General features: G+C 56.2%; 5 protein-coding genes across 5 annotated transcripts; 3 read left to right on the top strand and 2 right to left on the bottom strand.

Annotated features, from left to right (window-relative positions):
- The first annotated feature begins 150 nt into the window (after positions 1–150).
- On the top strand, positions 151–2,642 carry BU25DRAFT_22327 (CAF1-domain-containing protein). Its single transcript, XM_033701338.1, has one exon. The coding sequence runs from the start codon at positions 428–430 to the stop codon at positions 2,321–2,323; it is 1,896 nt and encodes a 631-aa protein (XP_033563651.1). The 5' UTR covers positions 151–427; the 3' UTR covers positions 2,324–2,642.
- A 58-nt stretch (positions 2,643–2,700) lies between these two features.
- On the bottom strand, positions 2,701–4,866 carry BU25DRAFT_364701 (dihydroxy-acid and 6-phosphogluconate dehydratase). The gene is made up of 2 exons (XM_033703797.1): positions 4,792–4,866; positions 2,701–4,742 (listed from the first exon to the last, which is right to left on the bottom strand). Exons 1-2 carry the CDS (start codon positions 4,860–4,862, stop codon positions 3,008–3,010), a joined length of 1,806 nt encoding a protein of 601 aa, XP_033563650.1. The 5' UTR covers positions 4,863–4,866; the 3' UTR covers positions 2,701–3,007.
- A 425-nt stretch (positions 4,867–5,291) lies between these two features.
- BU25DRAFT_465717 (glycoside hydrolase family 17 protein) lies at positions 5,292–7,808 on the top strand (the record flags this gene model as incomplete). The annotated part of the gene is made up of 2 exons (XM_033710664.1): positions 5,292–6,249; positions 6,991–7,808. Coding segments are annotated over 2 exons (1,776 nt in total), but the record flags the coding sequence as incomplete, so codon positions are not given.
- A 272-nt stretch (positions 7,809–8,080) lies between these two features.
- On the bottom strand, positions 8,081–11,515 carry BU25DRAFT_490015 (uncharacterized protein). The gene is made up of 2 exons (XM_033711468.1): positions 11,295–11,515; positions 8,081–11,215 (listed from the first exon to the last, which is right to left on the bottom strand). Exons 1-2 carry the CDS (start codon positions 11,319–11,321, stop codon positions 8,108–8,110), a joined length of 3,135 nt encoding a protein of 1,044 aa, XP_033563648.1. The 5' UTR covers positions 11,322–11,515; the 3' UTR covers positions 8,081–8,107.
- Positions 11,516–11,667: 152 nt separating this feature from the next.
- Positions 11,668–16,690, top strand: BU25DRAFT_364695 (sister chromatid cohesion and DNA repair protein). The gene is made up of 3 exons (XM_033703796.1): positions 11,668–12,183; positions 12,236–14,107; positions 14,157–16,690. The coding sequence occupies exons 1-3, from the start codon at positions 11,803–11,805 to the stop codon at positions 16,467–16,469; spliced, it is 4,566 nt and encodes a 1,521-aa protein (XP_033563647.1). The 5' UTR covers positions 11,668–11,802; the 3' UTR covers positions 16,470–16,690.
- The last annotated feature ends 90 nt before the right edge of the window (positions 16,691–16,780 follow it).

Raw genomic sequence — 16,780 nt, 5'->3', positions numbered from 1 at the left:
GCACGTCAACCTCGGCAGCGCAACCGTCCGTCACCGCTCGTAGCTCCTTCCTTGGCGTAGCCGGCCTGCCCCCCTGCCCCCCTGCCCCCCCATCAGACACCCATCTCCGGCTGCACGTGAACACGACCTTCTTGTGCAGCACAGTGCTGCAACGGAAGCAGAGCAGCGTGCCAAACAACACGCAGACAGTCCCATTGTCGCAGTCGAGAGCTAGACCTCTCGCTTGATCATGAGCTAGCAATCAATTACTCACTCATCCAGCCTCGCCTTCGTCCTTTGCCTCCCCCTGTGCCTTCCCAGCTTCTGACACTCACGTGCATGCCGCAGTACATCAACTCAGAAATAGACGCTCCCTGCCAACCGCTCGCTTCGGCACTCCTGATAGGACAGGAAAGAGCTGGGAAAGTATCAGGACAGGAACGCCACCATGGAAGTCGACGGTCCCTCCTTCCCAAACGATCTGCTCGGCCTGCTCACCAACATCTCCGAGGCCGACTTCGTCTCCTTTGACCTAGAGCTCTCCGGCATCCCCTCACGACTGCCCAGCAAGACGCCCCGCGCCGCGGGACGGTTGACGCTCCAACACCGTTACGCCGAGACCAAGGAAGGCGCCGACCGCTATCAGATCCTCCAGGTGGGCTTGACGTGCGCCAAATTCGACTACATCGCCAACAGTTATGTGCTGCGGCCTTACAACATCAATCTCAGCCCGCTGCTCGACGAGCGTCTGGACTTTGAGCGCGAGATCAGCTTCCAGAGCGGCGCGTGCTCCTTCCTGCTCAGCTGTGGATTCGACCTCGGCGCCCCGTTTGCAAAGGGTGTGCAGTACCTGTCTCGAGAAGAGGCGGAGAGGGCGAAAAGACTGGCGTACGATCGCATCGACAAGAAAAACCCCATCGAGGACCTGCAGCTCAAAGACACCGACACAGAATCCCTCGACTTTGTGCGCCGGTGCCGCGAAGCCATCACCACGTGGCAAAAGTCGGCATCGACTACTCTCGAAATCACGTCCTCGACCGGCCTGCCCAGCGCGTCTGCGACGTGCACCATCTCGAGGTTCGAGAAGCGATTAGTCCATCAACTCGTCCGCGCCGAGTTCCCGGACGCAGTAGCAATAGGCCGGCAAGACTGCATCCGCGTCCTGCCCTTCGACGCCGCACGCGAAGCAGAGAACACGCGGCGCATCAAAACCCGCGTCAGAGAGCAGATCGCGCGCCAAACCGGCTTCCGATGGATATTCGAAGCGCTCGTTGGCGGCGAGATCAACAACGACCTCCTCTACATCCTACGCAGCAACGGTCCCTCGGACCACAGAGATCGATTCGATCGTGCGCTAGCGAGACTGAAGAAGGGGAAGCCTGTGCTGGTGGGCCACAACATGTTCACAGACATTGTGTATCTGTACCGCACTTTCGTAGGTCCGCTACCGGATACGCTGGACGAATTCAACACGTCTCTGCACGAGCTGTTCCCGAAGATCATCGATACGAAGTACCTCGCTACGCACGCCGAGGGCGATCTGAACGCGAGTCCGACACTGGAGGAGATCGCGAAGGGCTTGCAGGAACAGCCGCTGCCGAGTATCGTGACGCACGAAGATCATGACAAGTACAACGAGTTGGAAGCTTTCCATGAAGCGGGGTATGACAGCCTCCTCACAGCTACCATCATGTTGAGGTTGGCGGCGAAACTGGGTGCGGAGCAGAGCAGCGAAGCGAAGACGGAGGAGACTGCATTCCCAGCATCAAAACCAGCTTTAGGCCGGGAGGCCTCAGAAGGCGGTATCAAGCTTACAGCAGACACACCGGACGACTTCGTTGCCGACGGCCGCGAAAAGGTCTCGCACCACGTCGCACCACCTCCCGTAGAGTCCGACTTCACTACGCCCAGCGGCAAGAAGAAGCGCAACAAGAGCAAGAAGGGCAGGACGCAACAAGAGGAGGAAGTAGCAGCCCACCGTTTCGCCACGAGAACCGTCTTTGAAAAGCTCCGCGAGCTAAGTGTAAACGATGCTGAGGCTTTGTCTGGGACGTCCGAGGAAGAAGAGCTGGACCACGAAACGCTGGGTAAAGATGAGTGGCCAAGCAACGGAACAGGGGCGAATGGGTCATGGGCCGATGAAGAATACGTGCAGGATGAGACGGGGTGGGTGCCGATCCAAAAGGTGGAGAGGAAGCGCATGGAGATGATACCCGGCCTTGACAACAACAACAACAACAACAACAACAACAACAACTTCTGGCGCCACTTTGGGAACAGGTTGAGGGTGTTTGGGACGGAGGAGAGGGAGATGAGGATAGCGTCGTGGCCAGCTGACTCGTGATCGAAACCAGAAATTCATTTGCAAGAGCGACCAAACGCATTGCAAACTCAACATAAACCATTGCACATTCACACATTGCTTGAACCTACTATCGCTCAGTGATCATACCCACGCGACAAGCAGCGCTGCCCTCCCCTCCCAACCAACCACCAAAACATGTGGCGGACGGCGACGACGGGGCTGTGGCCAGGGCCCCTGGGGATGCCTTTTCCGCAGGAAGACATACAGCCCATTTCGTGGATCGGTGTTTCTTGGAGCTTGAGGGAGGCGGGGGGGGGGGGGTTGGAGGGTGTGTCCTGGTTGTTCTGGTTGAATATGCTGCAGTGCGTGTGCTAGTTTAGGTAGTTGGTATACCATGTTGGGCTGGCCATGGCGTTCCTGGTGACTTTGTGAGTCGGCTCGACTAGTTGGGGAGGAGATGGTCGGTGACAATCCGGAAGTGAGAAGCGCATGGCCACAACCGCTTGATGAACGACACGAGCCTCGGAAATAAGCGCAGAAGAAACGAGGCGCAGAAGAAACGAGACACAGGTGTTTTGACATGTTTTGATCGTATTCATGAGCAGGAAAAGCCCCCGTGGAAAGAAGACGGTGCTGAGCCTTGGTCCAAATCCACTTTTGCTGTAGGTATGACAGTATATGGGTACAAATCAAGAAAATGAGACAAGACACTTCGATAGGCTCTTACGCAGAGTCGGTGACACATCCGTGCGATGCGTCCTTGACAAACCTGGCGTACTTGAAGAGTGTGCCCTTGCTGTACTTCAGCGACGGCGCTGTCCAGCTCTTTCTCCTCTCCGCCATCTCAGCCTCACTGACATCGACGTTGAGTTCGTTCTTCTCGGAGTCGATCGTAATCTCATCACCGTCGCGGACGAGACCGATGGGTCCACCCTCCTGTGCCTCGGGCACAATGTGGCCGATCAAGAAACCGTGCGAGCCACCAGAGAAACGGCCATCTGTGATGAGCGCGACGTCCTTGCCCAGACCCGCCCCCATAATGGCAGACGAGGGCTTCAGCATCTCAGGCATACCAGGGCCACCCTTGGGTCCTTCGTACCGGATGACAACGACAGTCTTCTCGCCCTTCTTGATCTCGCCGCGCTCGAGGGCGCTGATGAAATCGTCCTCGGCTTCGTAGCACTTCGCCTTGCCCGTGAACACTGTGCCCTCCTTGCCGGTGATCTTGCCTACGCAGCCGCCGGGTGCGAGCGAACCGCGGAGGATCTGCAGGTGACCGGTGGACTTGAGGGGTTCGGAGAGCGGGCGGATGATCTTCTGGTCGGAGGGGAAGTCCTTGACCTTCTCAAGGTTCTGCTTGAGTGTTTGACCTGTGACGGTCATTTGGGAGCCGTCGAGCAGGCCCTCCCTGAGCAGAAACTTGAGCAGAGAGGGTGTGCCGCCGATGTCGTGGATGTCGGCCATGACGTACTTGCCCGAGGGCTTGAGATCGGCGAGAAGGGGGGTGCGGTCGGACACGCTCTGGAAGTCGTCGATGGTGAGTTTCAGCCCAACGCTGTCGGCGATGGCGATCAAGTGCAGGACGGCGTTTGTGGAGCCACCGGTGATGGAGATGACGACCATGGCGTTCTCGAAGGCCTGGCGGGTGAGAATGTCAGAGGGGCGGATGTCCTCCTTCAGCAGGTTCTTGATGGCACCTCCGGCCGCGAGACACTCGAGCATCTTGGCCTTGGAGTTGGCGGGGTTCGAGGACGAGCCGGGGAGCGACATGCCCATTGTCTCGATGGCGGTGGCCATTGTGTTTGCTGTGTACATGCCACCACATGCGCCCTGGCCGTTGCAGGCGTGGCGGATGACGTCGAACCGCTGGTCCTCTGTGATCTCGCCGGTGATGAACTGGCCATAGGCCTGGAAGGCGGAGACGATGTCGATGCTCTGGTTGTCGAGCGTCTTCGCGCAGCCGGGCTGGATGGTGCCGCCGTAGACCATCAGCGAGGGGCGGTTGACGCGGCCCATGGCCATGATCACACCGGGCATGTTCTTGTCGCAGCCGGGGATGGAGATGTTGGCGTCGTACCACTGACCGCCCATGACTGTCTCGATGGAGTCGGCAATAATCTCGCGCGACTGCAGCGAGTAGCGCATGCCCTTGGTGCCCATGGAGATACCGTCACTAACGCCGATTGTGTTGAACTGCATGCCCAGCAGGCCTGCGCGCTCGACGCCCTCCTTGACCTTGTGGTTGAGGTCCATCAGGTGCATGTTGCACGGGTTGCCAGAGTACCAGACCGAGCTGATGCCGACCTGGGCCTTGTTCATGTCGGCCTCGTCCATGCCGGTCGCGTAGAGCATGGCCTGCGAGGCGCCCTGCGACTTGGGCTGTGTGATGTGCCGGGAGACCGAATTGAGCTCATTATCGGCTCTGGCGTTGCGTGCGGCGGCGCTGGAGAGGGCCCGGCTATACGACTGTTAGCTGCCGCTCATGTCAATTGGAGACTATTTCCTACGCTGCCTGCCATTGCGGCCGGGACGAGTACTTTGCGCGCGAGAGCGCTCCTCCAAGACGGGCGAGAGACATTGTGGCGGACTGGATGCATCTTCAGGCGTCGCCGGCACTTTTTATTCTGATATGACGCTGGGACGCCTCCGGTAATCGCTCCGTCGGGGACTTGTGCGTGTCTCCATCAGGGTTAGTGCTATCGCGGCAGCCAATCGCAGCACGAGCAATCATCAGCTCTCCAGATCCGCGCAACCTCCTCCCCCGCTGACTCTGACTTCACGCGTCCCGTGTTGGCAGCCTTTGAGTCCCGGACGTCAATGATGCTGTTGACGATGGGCTGGAGCGTCAATGCGCTCGCGATGTCACAGCTACGCCTTCACGTCTGCGACCAGCGAACGCGAGGAGCACCCCTGCTTCAATGACCAAGATGATGTGCATATAAACACCTCCTGGCACGATGCTGCTCGATCTCCTTCCTTTGATATTCAGGCTCTGTAGTCTCTCACCATGAAGTGCACGTCCTTTCTTCCACTAACCATCTTGCTCGCACCTGCTGCAGCCAAAGTCTACACGGGCTTCAACTACGGCGGCTTCTGGGGCGAGCAAAGCAATATCAAGCGATATGCCGACTTCCACCACGGCTTTGAGCTAGCAAAAAATCTCACCAACGCCCCAGTGCCCTTCGACAGTGCGCGTCTGTACACTTGTATTACCACGGGCTCCAAAGACGACCCCACAGAGGCGTTTCAAGCGGCCATCGACACTGGCACGAACCTGTTGCTGGGCATGTGGGTTTCGCCCAAGGCGACCGGCCAGCCAAATGACGTACAAGTAGAGAACGAGCTTGCTGCACTGAACAAGGGCTTCGCGCAGCACGGCCAGCGGCTCGCAGATCTCGTCATCGGCTTGTCAGTTGGCAACGAGGATGTCTACCGCTTCAATAATGCACAAGTTGGTATCGCCAGCGACAATCTCCTGCTCACCATCAAGAGCGTCCGCGAGAAGATTGCGGCTTCGCCGTATGCCAAGTACATGGAAGGTAAGCCCATAGGGCACACTGATACAGCACACTACGCCGTCGTACCTGGAAGTGACTTCGTCGGCATGACAGGATACCCATATTGGGAAGGCCACTCCATTGACAATGCAAACATCAGCTTCATGTCTCTTTTGAAAGACACACAGCGACGCGCAGGCACTATACCAGTCTGGATCTCAGAGATGGGCTGGCCCATTAATGGCACCCAGATCAAGCAGGCTGCCGCCAGCGCAGACAATTACCAACGATACTGGAACGAGGTAGGTTGTCAGGTGTTTGGCAAGTATAACACATTTTGGTTCGGGCTGCTCCAGGACTCGCAGCCTGACCAGCCAGACTGGGGGCTTCTGGATACGAAGACTCATCAGCCGCGGATCAGAGATCTGAGCTGCGGCGGCAGGAGCAACATGACTGCGCCTGCAGCTGGTGACCTTCCGAGAGCTCTGAATATCTCCACAAGCAAGCCTCAGCCGACTACCTTCCCGACCGTGTATCTTCTCAGCTCTGCGTCAGCGTCTGCCACACCATTGTTGTCGAAGCAGCAGCCTGCCAACTCGACAGCCACATCGACTCAGTCAATTCGCACAACGCACACGACTAGGACACTGACTATCACAGCAACGCCTTCATCGCTATCTTCCACTTCCAATGAGGATGCCTTCACTCTCTACCTAACCACCACCACGTTTGTTTCGCCAACACTGACCCCAGATCTAGCATCTCCGTTCACGCATGGCACCGTCGACGGCTTGGATGGGGATGGAATAGTGTCAACATGTATTGTCATGATGGATCTCTTGGACGACGGCGTTTTCATTCCAGTTGCGATAGCTCCTGCCTCAGGAATAGAGTCATGCGAGCCACCACTCAGGTTCACAGGCTCGCCGTTCACCCAGATTGCTGCGCCGACGACAGCCCCTGTATCGTCCAATCAGAAATTCTCATTCGATTTGTACGCTCCATCGACTACCTCCTCGCCCTTGCCAACAGCGGCACCCTTGTCAGGAACAACGACAGCGGACGCGAATGGTCCGACATGCGTGACATCGGCTGGTGTGGTCTACGAGGCGATTATTTCAGATGGGAAGACCTATCTTGGAAAACCGACGCCCTCTTGTCCGTCTGATGGACCAGCAGCATCGACGTTAACTATCACTTCCTCCACAGTACGACCGCTCTCATCAAGTTCGGCTCGTTCCACCTCACTTGCCTCCCCACTTTCGTCTTTGTCGGCTCTTCTACCTCCTTCCTCCCCCATGCCAGCTCCTCCACCATCGACACTCCTGACAGTGACTACGCCCGCACTTGTATCACAACCAGCATCACCACCACCAGTTTCGCAGTCCCCGACATCCGCCTCATCGATTCACTCTCCATCCAGTCTACCATCATCAACCGCCTCAGCACCTCCACCACGCACTACCTCTCCACCAGCCACTGTCACTCCCTCTCCATCCACCGATGCAGGCTGCGTTGTCGTCAACGGCAAAACTTGGGTAGCTGCGTGGGATGAACACGGAAAAAAGCATATCTCAGGTACAGGTCTCGAGTGCCCTGCCATACCTACGTCTCCACCAAACGTCGAACCACCTTCACTTCTGATCCTCACCGAGTCTCTGGAAGAGTGGAAGACCCAATCATGGGCAGCTCCAATCCCACCACCAGTATCCACATCATCTCAACCCACAGCCCTAGCAGCCATGCCCTTCCCGAGTCCGACTGCAGCCTCGACCCTATCAAGCGTGTCCACAAGCGCACCGACGAGCATACCGACGTCGAGTATTCAACGATCACCCGGCCCTGCTGTCCCCAAAGACCCAACTGAGGAACAGCTCGACCTTGGACTCCAAGGCGGACCTCGCCCAACGCCCCTCGGACTAGCCAACAATCCCGTCTCCGTCATGACACCCCTAGGCTTCCCCACCAGGCCTGTTCAGTTGATTCCAGTTCCGAGTGATCATGTAGGTTTCTTCCACTCACTGCAGGGTAATGTGCCGACGTATAGCCCCCGCGCGGGCTAAGCAGGCTGCGCGGGATGATGAGCAGACTGCGAAGGCGAGGGGGTTGCCTGGTCAGCTGAAATCGGTAGTGGGTACGGATGGGGTCGGTTTGGAGGGCGGGAAACCTAGAGGGAGGGTATGGTGGCGATGGTGAGAACTACGAATGTAAGGGAGATGTACATGCAGGGGGGCATGGGACATGGGGCAGAGTTAGGTAGAGGGGGTAAAGGAGTTCAGTGGTTCTGCGAATGTGATATCGTGTTGTGGCTATCTACGGAGAATTTCTACACTGTGATAAACTTCCACTTCGCCTTCCCAGTCGGCACATGATACACTTTCCCTCCACCGGTCGCTCGGCCTTTTTTATATAAGCGCAGCCAGACTGCGTCTGCGTTCGCTTCGTCTAATGCGGTCTTGACGTCAGGACGAGATAGGACGGGTTCTAGGATGTCGAGGAGGTCTTCGAACTGCTCATCTCGAAGTGCGACATGCGATGCGATGGCGCAGAGACAGATGACGAGAGCGTCCCATATCATTCGTGCGGGAGTGCTGGTGTATAGCTCTGGGCGGTCGAGATTTGTTGACGTAGAGGGTGAGGAGATGCTGAGCTCCGAGAGTCCGGTGGAGATGTTGTCAAGTTTCAGGCCACCGTTTAACAAATTATTTCCCCTCCCGCCCGTTCCAGCCCTCGCGCTAGAAGTCCGTTCCTGCGTCCTCTTTTGTACTTTCTTCAACACCTCAAACACCCCCTCGACCCTTGACCGCATAAAACTCCCAGCATGTTCGCACATCAACCCCACTACCTCCAACGTGTTGGCCACAATATACGCCTCCGGATCCTGCAGCCTTGGAAGCAGCACCGGCCATAGCGTGTTGATCAGCGGAAGGAAAGAGTTCTCATGCTTAGCCAGCGCTGGGATCGTAGTCTGCAGAAGGGAGAGGAGGGAGGTGCGAAGGGAGGGCGAGGTGGATGTCAGGTAGTGCTGCGTAAGTTCTGAGATGGTGAGAAGGATTTGGTAGGTTCGCGGGGCGGGAGGTGGTGGGTCTGGCTTTTCTGGGGAAGGTTGGTCGTCCGGATTCAGTGGATCTTGGACTGTGTTTTCTTTCCATGGTTCCTGGGGGAATGGTCCTGGGACTTCCAAGGCGGCTTCTTGCGCGCGTTTGAGCTTGTCGGCTTTCATTCGTTTAAGTGTTTTGATGCCGTCTGTCATTGTGATGCCTTTGTGGCCCACTGATGTCGGATTTGTGGTGGCGGCTGCTGCGATGGCGAGTTGCGGTGCTTTAACGCCTTCTTCTGTCATGCCTTTCAGTACGGAGAACAGCAGCTCGACTAGCATGGGATAGCCGTGGTATCGTTCCAACGCCTCGAAGATGCTTCCGACCAAGTCGTCCAGGTAAGGCAGGAGGGAAGGACCGCACAGTCGCATCATCATCAGCAAAACCTGAGGTGCTTGAGGCGAGACGTCGCCGACAGCGAGCTTCAGACCCACGGCATTGACGACGTAATCGACGTTGTCGACAACAAGCTCGCGGGCGCTGGAGTAGCCGGACGCGTCCGACGCGATGTTCAAACAAGTGATCGCGTGCTCACGAAGAGCAGGGTTCGAACTTCCGAGTTGATGTAGTATGGGGTAAAGCACCTCGCCCAGCTCAGCACGGAACTCTATTCGGTAGCGTCCTGCTTGCAGAGCCACGGTCTCCAGAGCTAGCGCATAGAAGTGCCACGGAAGAGCCGAAGTAGGGTCTCGTTCAGTCAGAAGTGTGACAGAGTGCGAGTACAGGTCGTCTAGCAGTTCTTCTCGCGGGTTCGAAGATCCTGTATCGATGAAATCGTCGAAAGATGAATTGGTGACAGTCAGATCCCTCATCAGATTGACAGAAACCCAATAGCTAGCCAGCTGCATCTCCTGCGTGCCGGTGTTGATGGTGCGGACTAGATCTTGCACTACATTCAGTGCAGAATCCGATTTCGCCAGCTGCGACAACAGCAATCTGAACTCGTTCATGAGATCTTGTTGGCCTTTGAGCCGCAATTGCAGCGGTTGGAACGTAGACTGTCGACTGTGTCCCAACATCAGACCTGTCTCCATTGAGGTCTCCGCTGTCGCAGAGCCAAGCTCTTCCAAGCCTGACGAATCTGCGAGGACTGCAGACACGCCATCTCTCAAGCCGTCAGCCAATCGGTCGTCAATGATCGCCGGGTCTTGTCCAAGTAGTCGCAATGCCACTGAGATCTGATGGATGATGAGACGGCGTTTGTTGTCGTCCTTCGATTGCATAATACGAGGGAATGAGATCACCCAGTCGTGAAGGCTCTCGCGCAGATGGTCAGCAAGCGTTTGGTCCGCAAACAGTATGATTTTCAACTCATCCTCTACTGTGTCATGTGCACCATCTCGGCCAACAAAACTGATGACTGTTTCGATGCTCATGCTGGTGCAATCCGAGAGTGATGTTCGGCAGTCCTGTATGACGCACAAGCATAGCTTCAGGAGTGCTCGTCGAACCTCTGATTTATCATGACTGCGCATCCTGTGGATGTTCGCCAAAGCAATCTTGATTTGAGAGGCTGTAGCCTGCAGCCATGATCTCGAGCGCAACACGTGCTTGCTGTCCTTCGCATTTTCTGCGGAAGCTCCGCTCGGAAGGCCCTTCGTGCTGCGATCGCTCAACAGGCGCGAAAACAGCAGTGACAGCACTTCGAGACCTTGCTCGATCACGCGGTAGTCAGCCTTGTTGGCGCTTCCCGGAGTCAACACCTTGGTGAGCGAGGAGACTATCTTAGGAAAGAAGCTGGCAAGAGCGTCATCATCAACAATCGCGGCGCTCAAACTCTTGATCACAGTGACAGCTGCAAGCTTTATGCTGTTCGGTTTGCTCTCAGCAAGGCTGTCCAGGGTAATCAAAACAGCTTCTCCTAAAGCTGGGATGTTGTTGGTAGCAGTAAGGGCCTCTCTGCCCGACTTCGAGCGGGATGCTTCAGCTAGAAGTTCACCGATGCATTTGAACGCCAGTGCCTGCAACTCCTCCGATGTTGCCGCGATACCGTTTTCGGCCGATGAGGGTTTTGCCAAGAATGTGAACAAGATCAGCAATTGCCCGGATAGGGCAGGCTCGAGACCACCGCCCCAGCCCGTGCGTAAGAGTGCTGATACACATTCGAGGCAGAGCTCGAGAGCACGTACTGGAACTTGTCGTGACAGCCTGAGGACCTGCGAAACCGGTACGAAAGCATATTCGGCCAGCTTTGTATCGAGCGCCCCCGGCCGTGAGGTGACAGTAGCAAGCGTGCCAAGCAAGTTTGTGAGTGCCTCGACTAGATCGCGCTTCCCATTTGGCCTTTGAGCTAAGGTTGCGGTTGTTTGCAAGACCGCAATACATGGTTGCTTCAACTGCGAAAGACGATGAGTAGGCTGTCAAAGAAAGACGATGAGCAGGCTGTCAAAGAAGACTGCACACTGCAGCACTCACTCGCTGAAACGTTTGTTGTCTCTCCATCTTGCCGCTTTCCGGTGGATATTGCGACTACCTTGTTGCAGCATGGAGAAGAAAGGCGTTTGGTGCGTGGCCTCTGGGATGGACAGTTGGTATTGCAGAGTCAAGCTCTCGAGCGCTCGATGTTCATCGCCGAGAAGACACTGCAGTCCACGATCGAAGCGCAGGGTTCGATGTTTTGTCAGGTGACTGGGGCAATGCCAAGTAATGAAGGTGATGGTGAAAGGTCAGAGTTCGGCTCGAGCTGCCGGTGGAGCGCTGGCGGGCAGGCGCGTGTGCATGCTTGCTAGCGCGTCACGCTTGGGCGGAAACAGCTCCCCTCGATGCTCTCTCACCGAGCAAAGGCATCATCATCACCGCGTCGCGCCCCAGCTTTTCTCTCGGCGCGCGCAATTCAGCCAGCTCTCAGCGCGTGCAACTACACATCCTGCACACCTCCACGCTGGCATAACAATCCCTGCATTCGAACGCGCCAACACGCGACATGGCTCCACGCAGCCGGCGCAGCGCTGCAGCGGCGGTAGAAGCTGTTGAAGAGGAGGAGCCTGAAGTGGAGCAGGAGGAGGAAGAGGAACGAGATGGGCTCCGGCAACTGAAGTTCAAGCAGCCGCTGGTGGGGCGGCCAGGGAAGCAAATCAGCGTGGGCGACCTGCTGGCGCGCCTCGAGACACTGCTGAACGAGCTGCGGACAATCGACCAAGAGGAGGCACATGCCGAGTCGCTGAAGCCGGTTGCGCAGGAATTGGCAAACCAGAGCTTGTTGCAGCACAAGGACGCAGGCGTGCGCGCCTGGACATGTTGCTGTCTCGTCGACATGCTCAAGCTGTTCGCGCCAGATGCGCCCTACCCGGCAGCCAAGTTGAAGGTATGCTTGCAACCATACCACGACACAAGCCAATGTTAACGTGTATGGCCAGGAAATCTTCTCGGTCATCATCACAAAACTACTGCCCCTCCTCGCCGACCCCTCGCATCCCTACAACAGCCAGCACATGTACGTCCTGCGCTCGCTCGCCGAGTGGAAGAGCATACTGCTCATCAACGACATCCCTGGCTCCGAAGCCCTCACAACAGCCCTGTTCACGACGTGCTTCGACGTCCTCTCCGGTCCGTCTAAGAACGACAGTGCCGAGGAGCTCAGCAAGAACGTCGAGCACAACATGACCGAGGTCCTCTCCACCATCATAGACGAGACGGGGGCTGTCCCGCATGACGTGGTGGACATCATCGTCGCTCAGTTCCTCTGGGCAGACCCCGTCACACTGGGCAGCTCCAAGGGCAGGAAGAGCGCGCCAGTCGACGCGAAACAGACAACGTTGCGGCGGAAGGAGGCGCCACCGGCGTACAACATGGCCAAGAGTGTGTGCAACAACAACCAGGACAAGATGGCACGTCTGATCGGCAACTACTTCAGCTCTGTCATCGTCGACTTCACAAATTCAGGACCATCGTTCAAGCGAAACCGAGCAGGAAGCGAGGACGCTGATGACGATGGGGTCAAGGGCCCCTCCGACGAGGATATCAACGAGGCGAAGAAGGCGCACAGGCTACTGCGAGAGCTCTGGAAATGCTGTCCAGGTGTGCTGCAAGATATAGTTCCGCATCTGGTGGACGAGCTCGGGACAGAAAACGTGCAGCTTCGCCAACTGGCGACCGAGACTCTGGGTGACATGATCTCTGGCATTGGAGCAGCAGGACCTCCTCCACCGCCGCAGATGGATCCCGTTGCATATCCATCTCAAAGCCTCGCGCGCTCAGATGCTGCGCGGCCGTTCGACTTCCTTACTACGCCCACCTCCATCAATTCTTTCCCAACGCAGCACCCCGTTGCATACCACTCGTTCTTACAGCGCAGGAATGATAAATCACCCATCATTCGAGCTTCCTGGACAACCGCCGTGGGCCGCATATTGACTACATCAGCTGGCGGCATTGGACTGGATCCCGAAGAAGAGCAAAGTCTTCTCAAGTCGTTTGCCGAGTGCTTGATCGATAGTGACGAGAAAGTGCGACTGGCGGCGGTCAAAGCTGTTGAGCTCTTCAGCTTTGATGACATTGTTCGCAAGCTAGGCAGCAACGGCAGCATATCAGAGTCTGGTTCGATCCTCTCTAACCTCGCAGATCGAGTCAAGGACAAGAAGAGCATCATCCACTCAGAGACGACAAGGCTCATTGGTCGCATCTGGGGTGTAGCTTCGGGTGCGATCGCCGAGGGCGATGAAATCGTCAATAACTTGCTTGGATCGATTCCCTCAAGAATTCTCGAAGCGTACTACGTCAACGATGCAGACATCAACGTTCAGGTCGACACAGCCTTGTTCGAATCTCTTCTGCCGCTTGGCTACCCGCCAATCAAACCCCGCGCAGCTACGAATGGTGCGTCACAAGTGGTCAAGGACAGCCAAACGAACGGCGATCAAGGCTGCACCGAAGCTGAGCTGGACAAGCTTCGAACAGAACGGCAACTCGTTCTGGTCAATGGACTCAGTGAGAAGGCCAAGAAGGTCTACTTCGTTAAGCAAAGCAACCAAGTGCAAGGTGCTGGGATCCTGGAGGGCTTCCTGCAGGTCTGCGAGAAATACAACGGCGGTGTCGTCAACAAGGAAGACAAGGATATCAAGACCAGGTTGAGTGGTCTTATCGCATACTACGCCAGAACGCTGCCTGAACCGACAAAGACCACCGACGAGTTGTGGAAGTTTGCAAAGGCACATGATCGCCGTGCATATGCTTTGATACGCTTCTGCATGGACCCTGCGAGTGACTATCGTAGGGTCTTCAAGTCCATCGTATGTTTTACTCCACCATGCTTAATGTCTTGTGCTAACACTTTTGTAGAAAGAGCTGCGTAAGCGCATTGAGGATGGACCGGGTGCTACCCTCCTTGACGTGCTGAACCCTCTGCTCTACCGTGTCGCCCTGCTGTGCTACAACAAGAGTCATGTCTCCGCCATTATTGAGTACACGCGAACAGACGATAAGGGTCTGGGCGCCACTGCCCATGAGCTGTTGAAGGAAATCTCCCTCAGGCACCCGAAGGTCTTCTCCACACACGTCAAGGATCTTTGCAGGACGCTCGAGAGCGAGGCGCCAACGGCGAAGACGCCGAACCCTCCCGGTGCAGTCGAGGACTTGAAAGCATGTGCAGCTTTTGCGAAAAAGTTCCCTAGTGACATCCCTGTGAACACCAAAGACGGGCGCAAGCTAGTACAGAGCTTCCTCAACTTTGCGCAGTACGGCACACCGGCACAAGCAGCGAAGCATGCCATCACCATCATCATGCATAGCGACAACAAGAAAGAGCTGCACGCCAAGGAGATACTGGACAAGAGCATCAAGGGCTTCAAGTACAACGGTGACCATTGGTTGACGAAGCTTGCTGCGCTCAGTCAACTAGTATTGCTTGCCCAGACCGAGTGTGGGGACAACATGGATTCTATCATCGAGATTGCGATCGAGAAGGTCCTCCATGAACCGCACCTCGCCACCGAGGAGGCTGACGCTGACTGGATGGAGACACCAGATGATGATATTTTAGGCAGAGCCTGGGCGTTGAAGATCCTCATCAACCGTTTGCGCTCTCTCCCGTCCGACGCTGACCTGGATGAAGCCGCTACCAGCACATACGCCTTGCTCAACCGGCTCGTCAAAGACAACGGCGAGACATCAGAATCGAACGACACACCCGCAGGGCATAAATCTCGTCAAAGACTATTGGCAGCTCATGCACTGCTCAAGCTGTCGACTAACAAGCGCCTGGACGCCCTCTTGAAGCCCGCAGACTTCGTACAGCTGGCTCTCGTCACCCACGACCCATGTCCCCAAGTTCGCAGACTCTTCGCCGAAAAGCTGATGAAGTACCTCGGCCAGAACCGCCTGCCCCCTCGATTCTACACCATCCTTTTCTTCTTCGCCCACGAGCCTGAGCGAGGCGTGAAGGAGAGCACATTGACATGGATTCGCTCTCGCCGCGCCACTTTCGCAACTCGCAAAGAAACGGTTCTCGAAACCGTCTTTGCCCGCCTTCTTAGCCTGCTCGCCCATCACCCTGACTTTGATACGGAGTCAGCCACACTCAAGCTCATGTCTGAGTATATACTATACTACCTCAAATGTGTTGCCACAGAGGACAACCTTTCGCTCATCTTCCATGTCGCACAACGTGTCAAAGGCGTGGCAGATGGCATTGCTCCATCGAAGCAAGCAGACGAGAACCTATATGTTCTGTCCGACCTCTCACAAGCACTCATCCGCTCATGGGAAGAGCAGAATAGCTGGACCATGCAGTCTTGGCCTGGCAAGATGCGGTTGCCGTCTGGCATCTTCCGTGCCCTCGAATCGCACGAACGCGCACAAGAGATTGCGAAGAAGACATGGATCGATGAGGACCTGGTCGAGGAACTTGATCCGCTGGTCCGCAAAGCGATTCGCAGCAAGAAGAGGAAGGCTACCGATGGTGCTGAGGGTGCACGTAAGAAGAAGCCCAAGGGCGATAGGCCAAAGAAGGAGAAGAAAGGAAGGCCGATCAAGACACCTAGGAAAAAGCGAGCTACAAGCAATGACGATGAAGAAAGCGACGACGGGCAGATTGTGCCTGAGAGTAAGCCAGAGAGGAAGAGTGGGCGAAAGAGCAATGTTAGCAAGAGCTACGTCGAAGTCAGCAGCGACGATGAGGACGTCGATGCTGGTGCAGATGCGGTAGAGCAAGTTGAAGAGCAAGAAGCGGAAGAGGAGGAAGCAGACGAATCGACGCCTGCGCCTGAAGAGGATGTCGAGATGGCAGAAGCAGAGGAAGTCGAAGCTGAGGAGCCTGAGGCGGAAGCGGAAGCATCAGAAGCCGATGAGGCCGAAGCATCGCCAGATCCCGTGTTGCCTAAGCGGGGAGCGCGAGGTCGGACAGCGAAGGCAACGAATGCAGCGAAGTCGTCTCCCGTCGCACAGAATCGCAAGAATACCACGCCGGCGAAAACAACGGCACCAACAAAAGCCAACTCGGCAAAGAGCACACCAGTAAAAGCTAGCAAGGCAGCCAAGCCTGTCGCGAAGGGTAAGGCGAAGGTCAATGGGGCTTTGGCAGAAGCGAAGACCAACAGTCCTACTGCGAACGGGACGAGCACCAGGCGGAGCGCAAGGACTAGGGGCGGGGGCTGAGCGAACCAGACCTGAGCGCTACTAAAGCATCTCACGCACGCGGCTCGCCGCGATCATTTTGACGTTTGAATTCAGGGCATGGGCGATATATACATGGGTGGTTTTCATGCGTCACTACTACTGTAAATTCGAGCTCATTTTGTGTCTTCGATGTTTAGCAAGCGCGCTAGCAAGGTGCATAACGGCGAAAGAAAGGAATTGTACGATATAGATATATCTACAGCCGACTTTACAATGTATGTGCAATTTACCAGGTTAGCAAGGATCTGGATCTCGTTCCTGCGTTCCCTTCGCCGTGTCCCATGGTTCAC

The sequence above is a fragment of the Macroventuria anomochaeta genome (assembly GCF_010093625.1).
Source record: "Macroventuria anomochaeta strain CBS 525.71 unplaced genomic scaffold BU25scaffold_10, whole genome shotgun sequence".
Lineage (NCBI taxonomy): Eukaryota > Fungi > Ascomycota > Dothideomycetes > Pleosporales > Didymellaceae > Macroventuria > Macroventuria anomochaeta.
The sequence above is the reverse complement of the archived record's forward strand: the minus strand, read 5'-3'. Positions and strand labels throughout refer to the sequence as shown.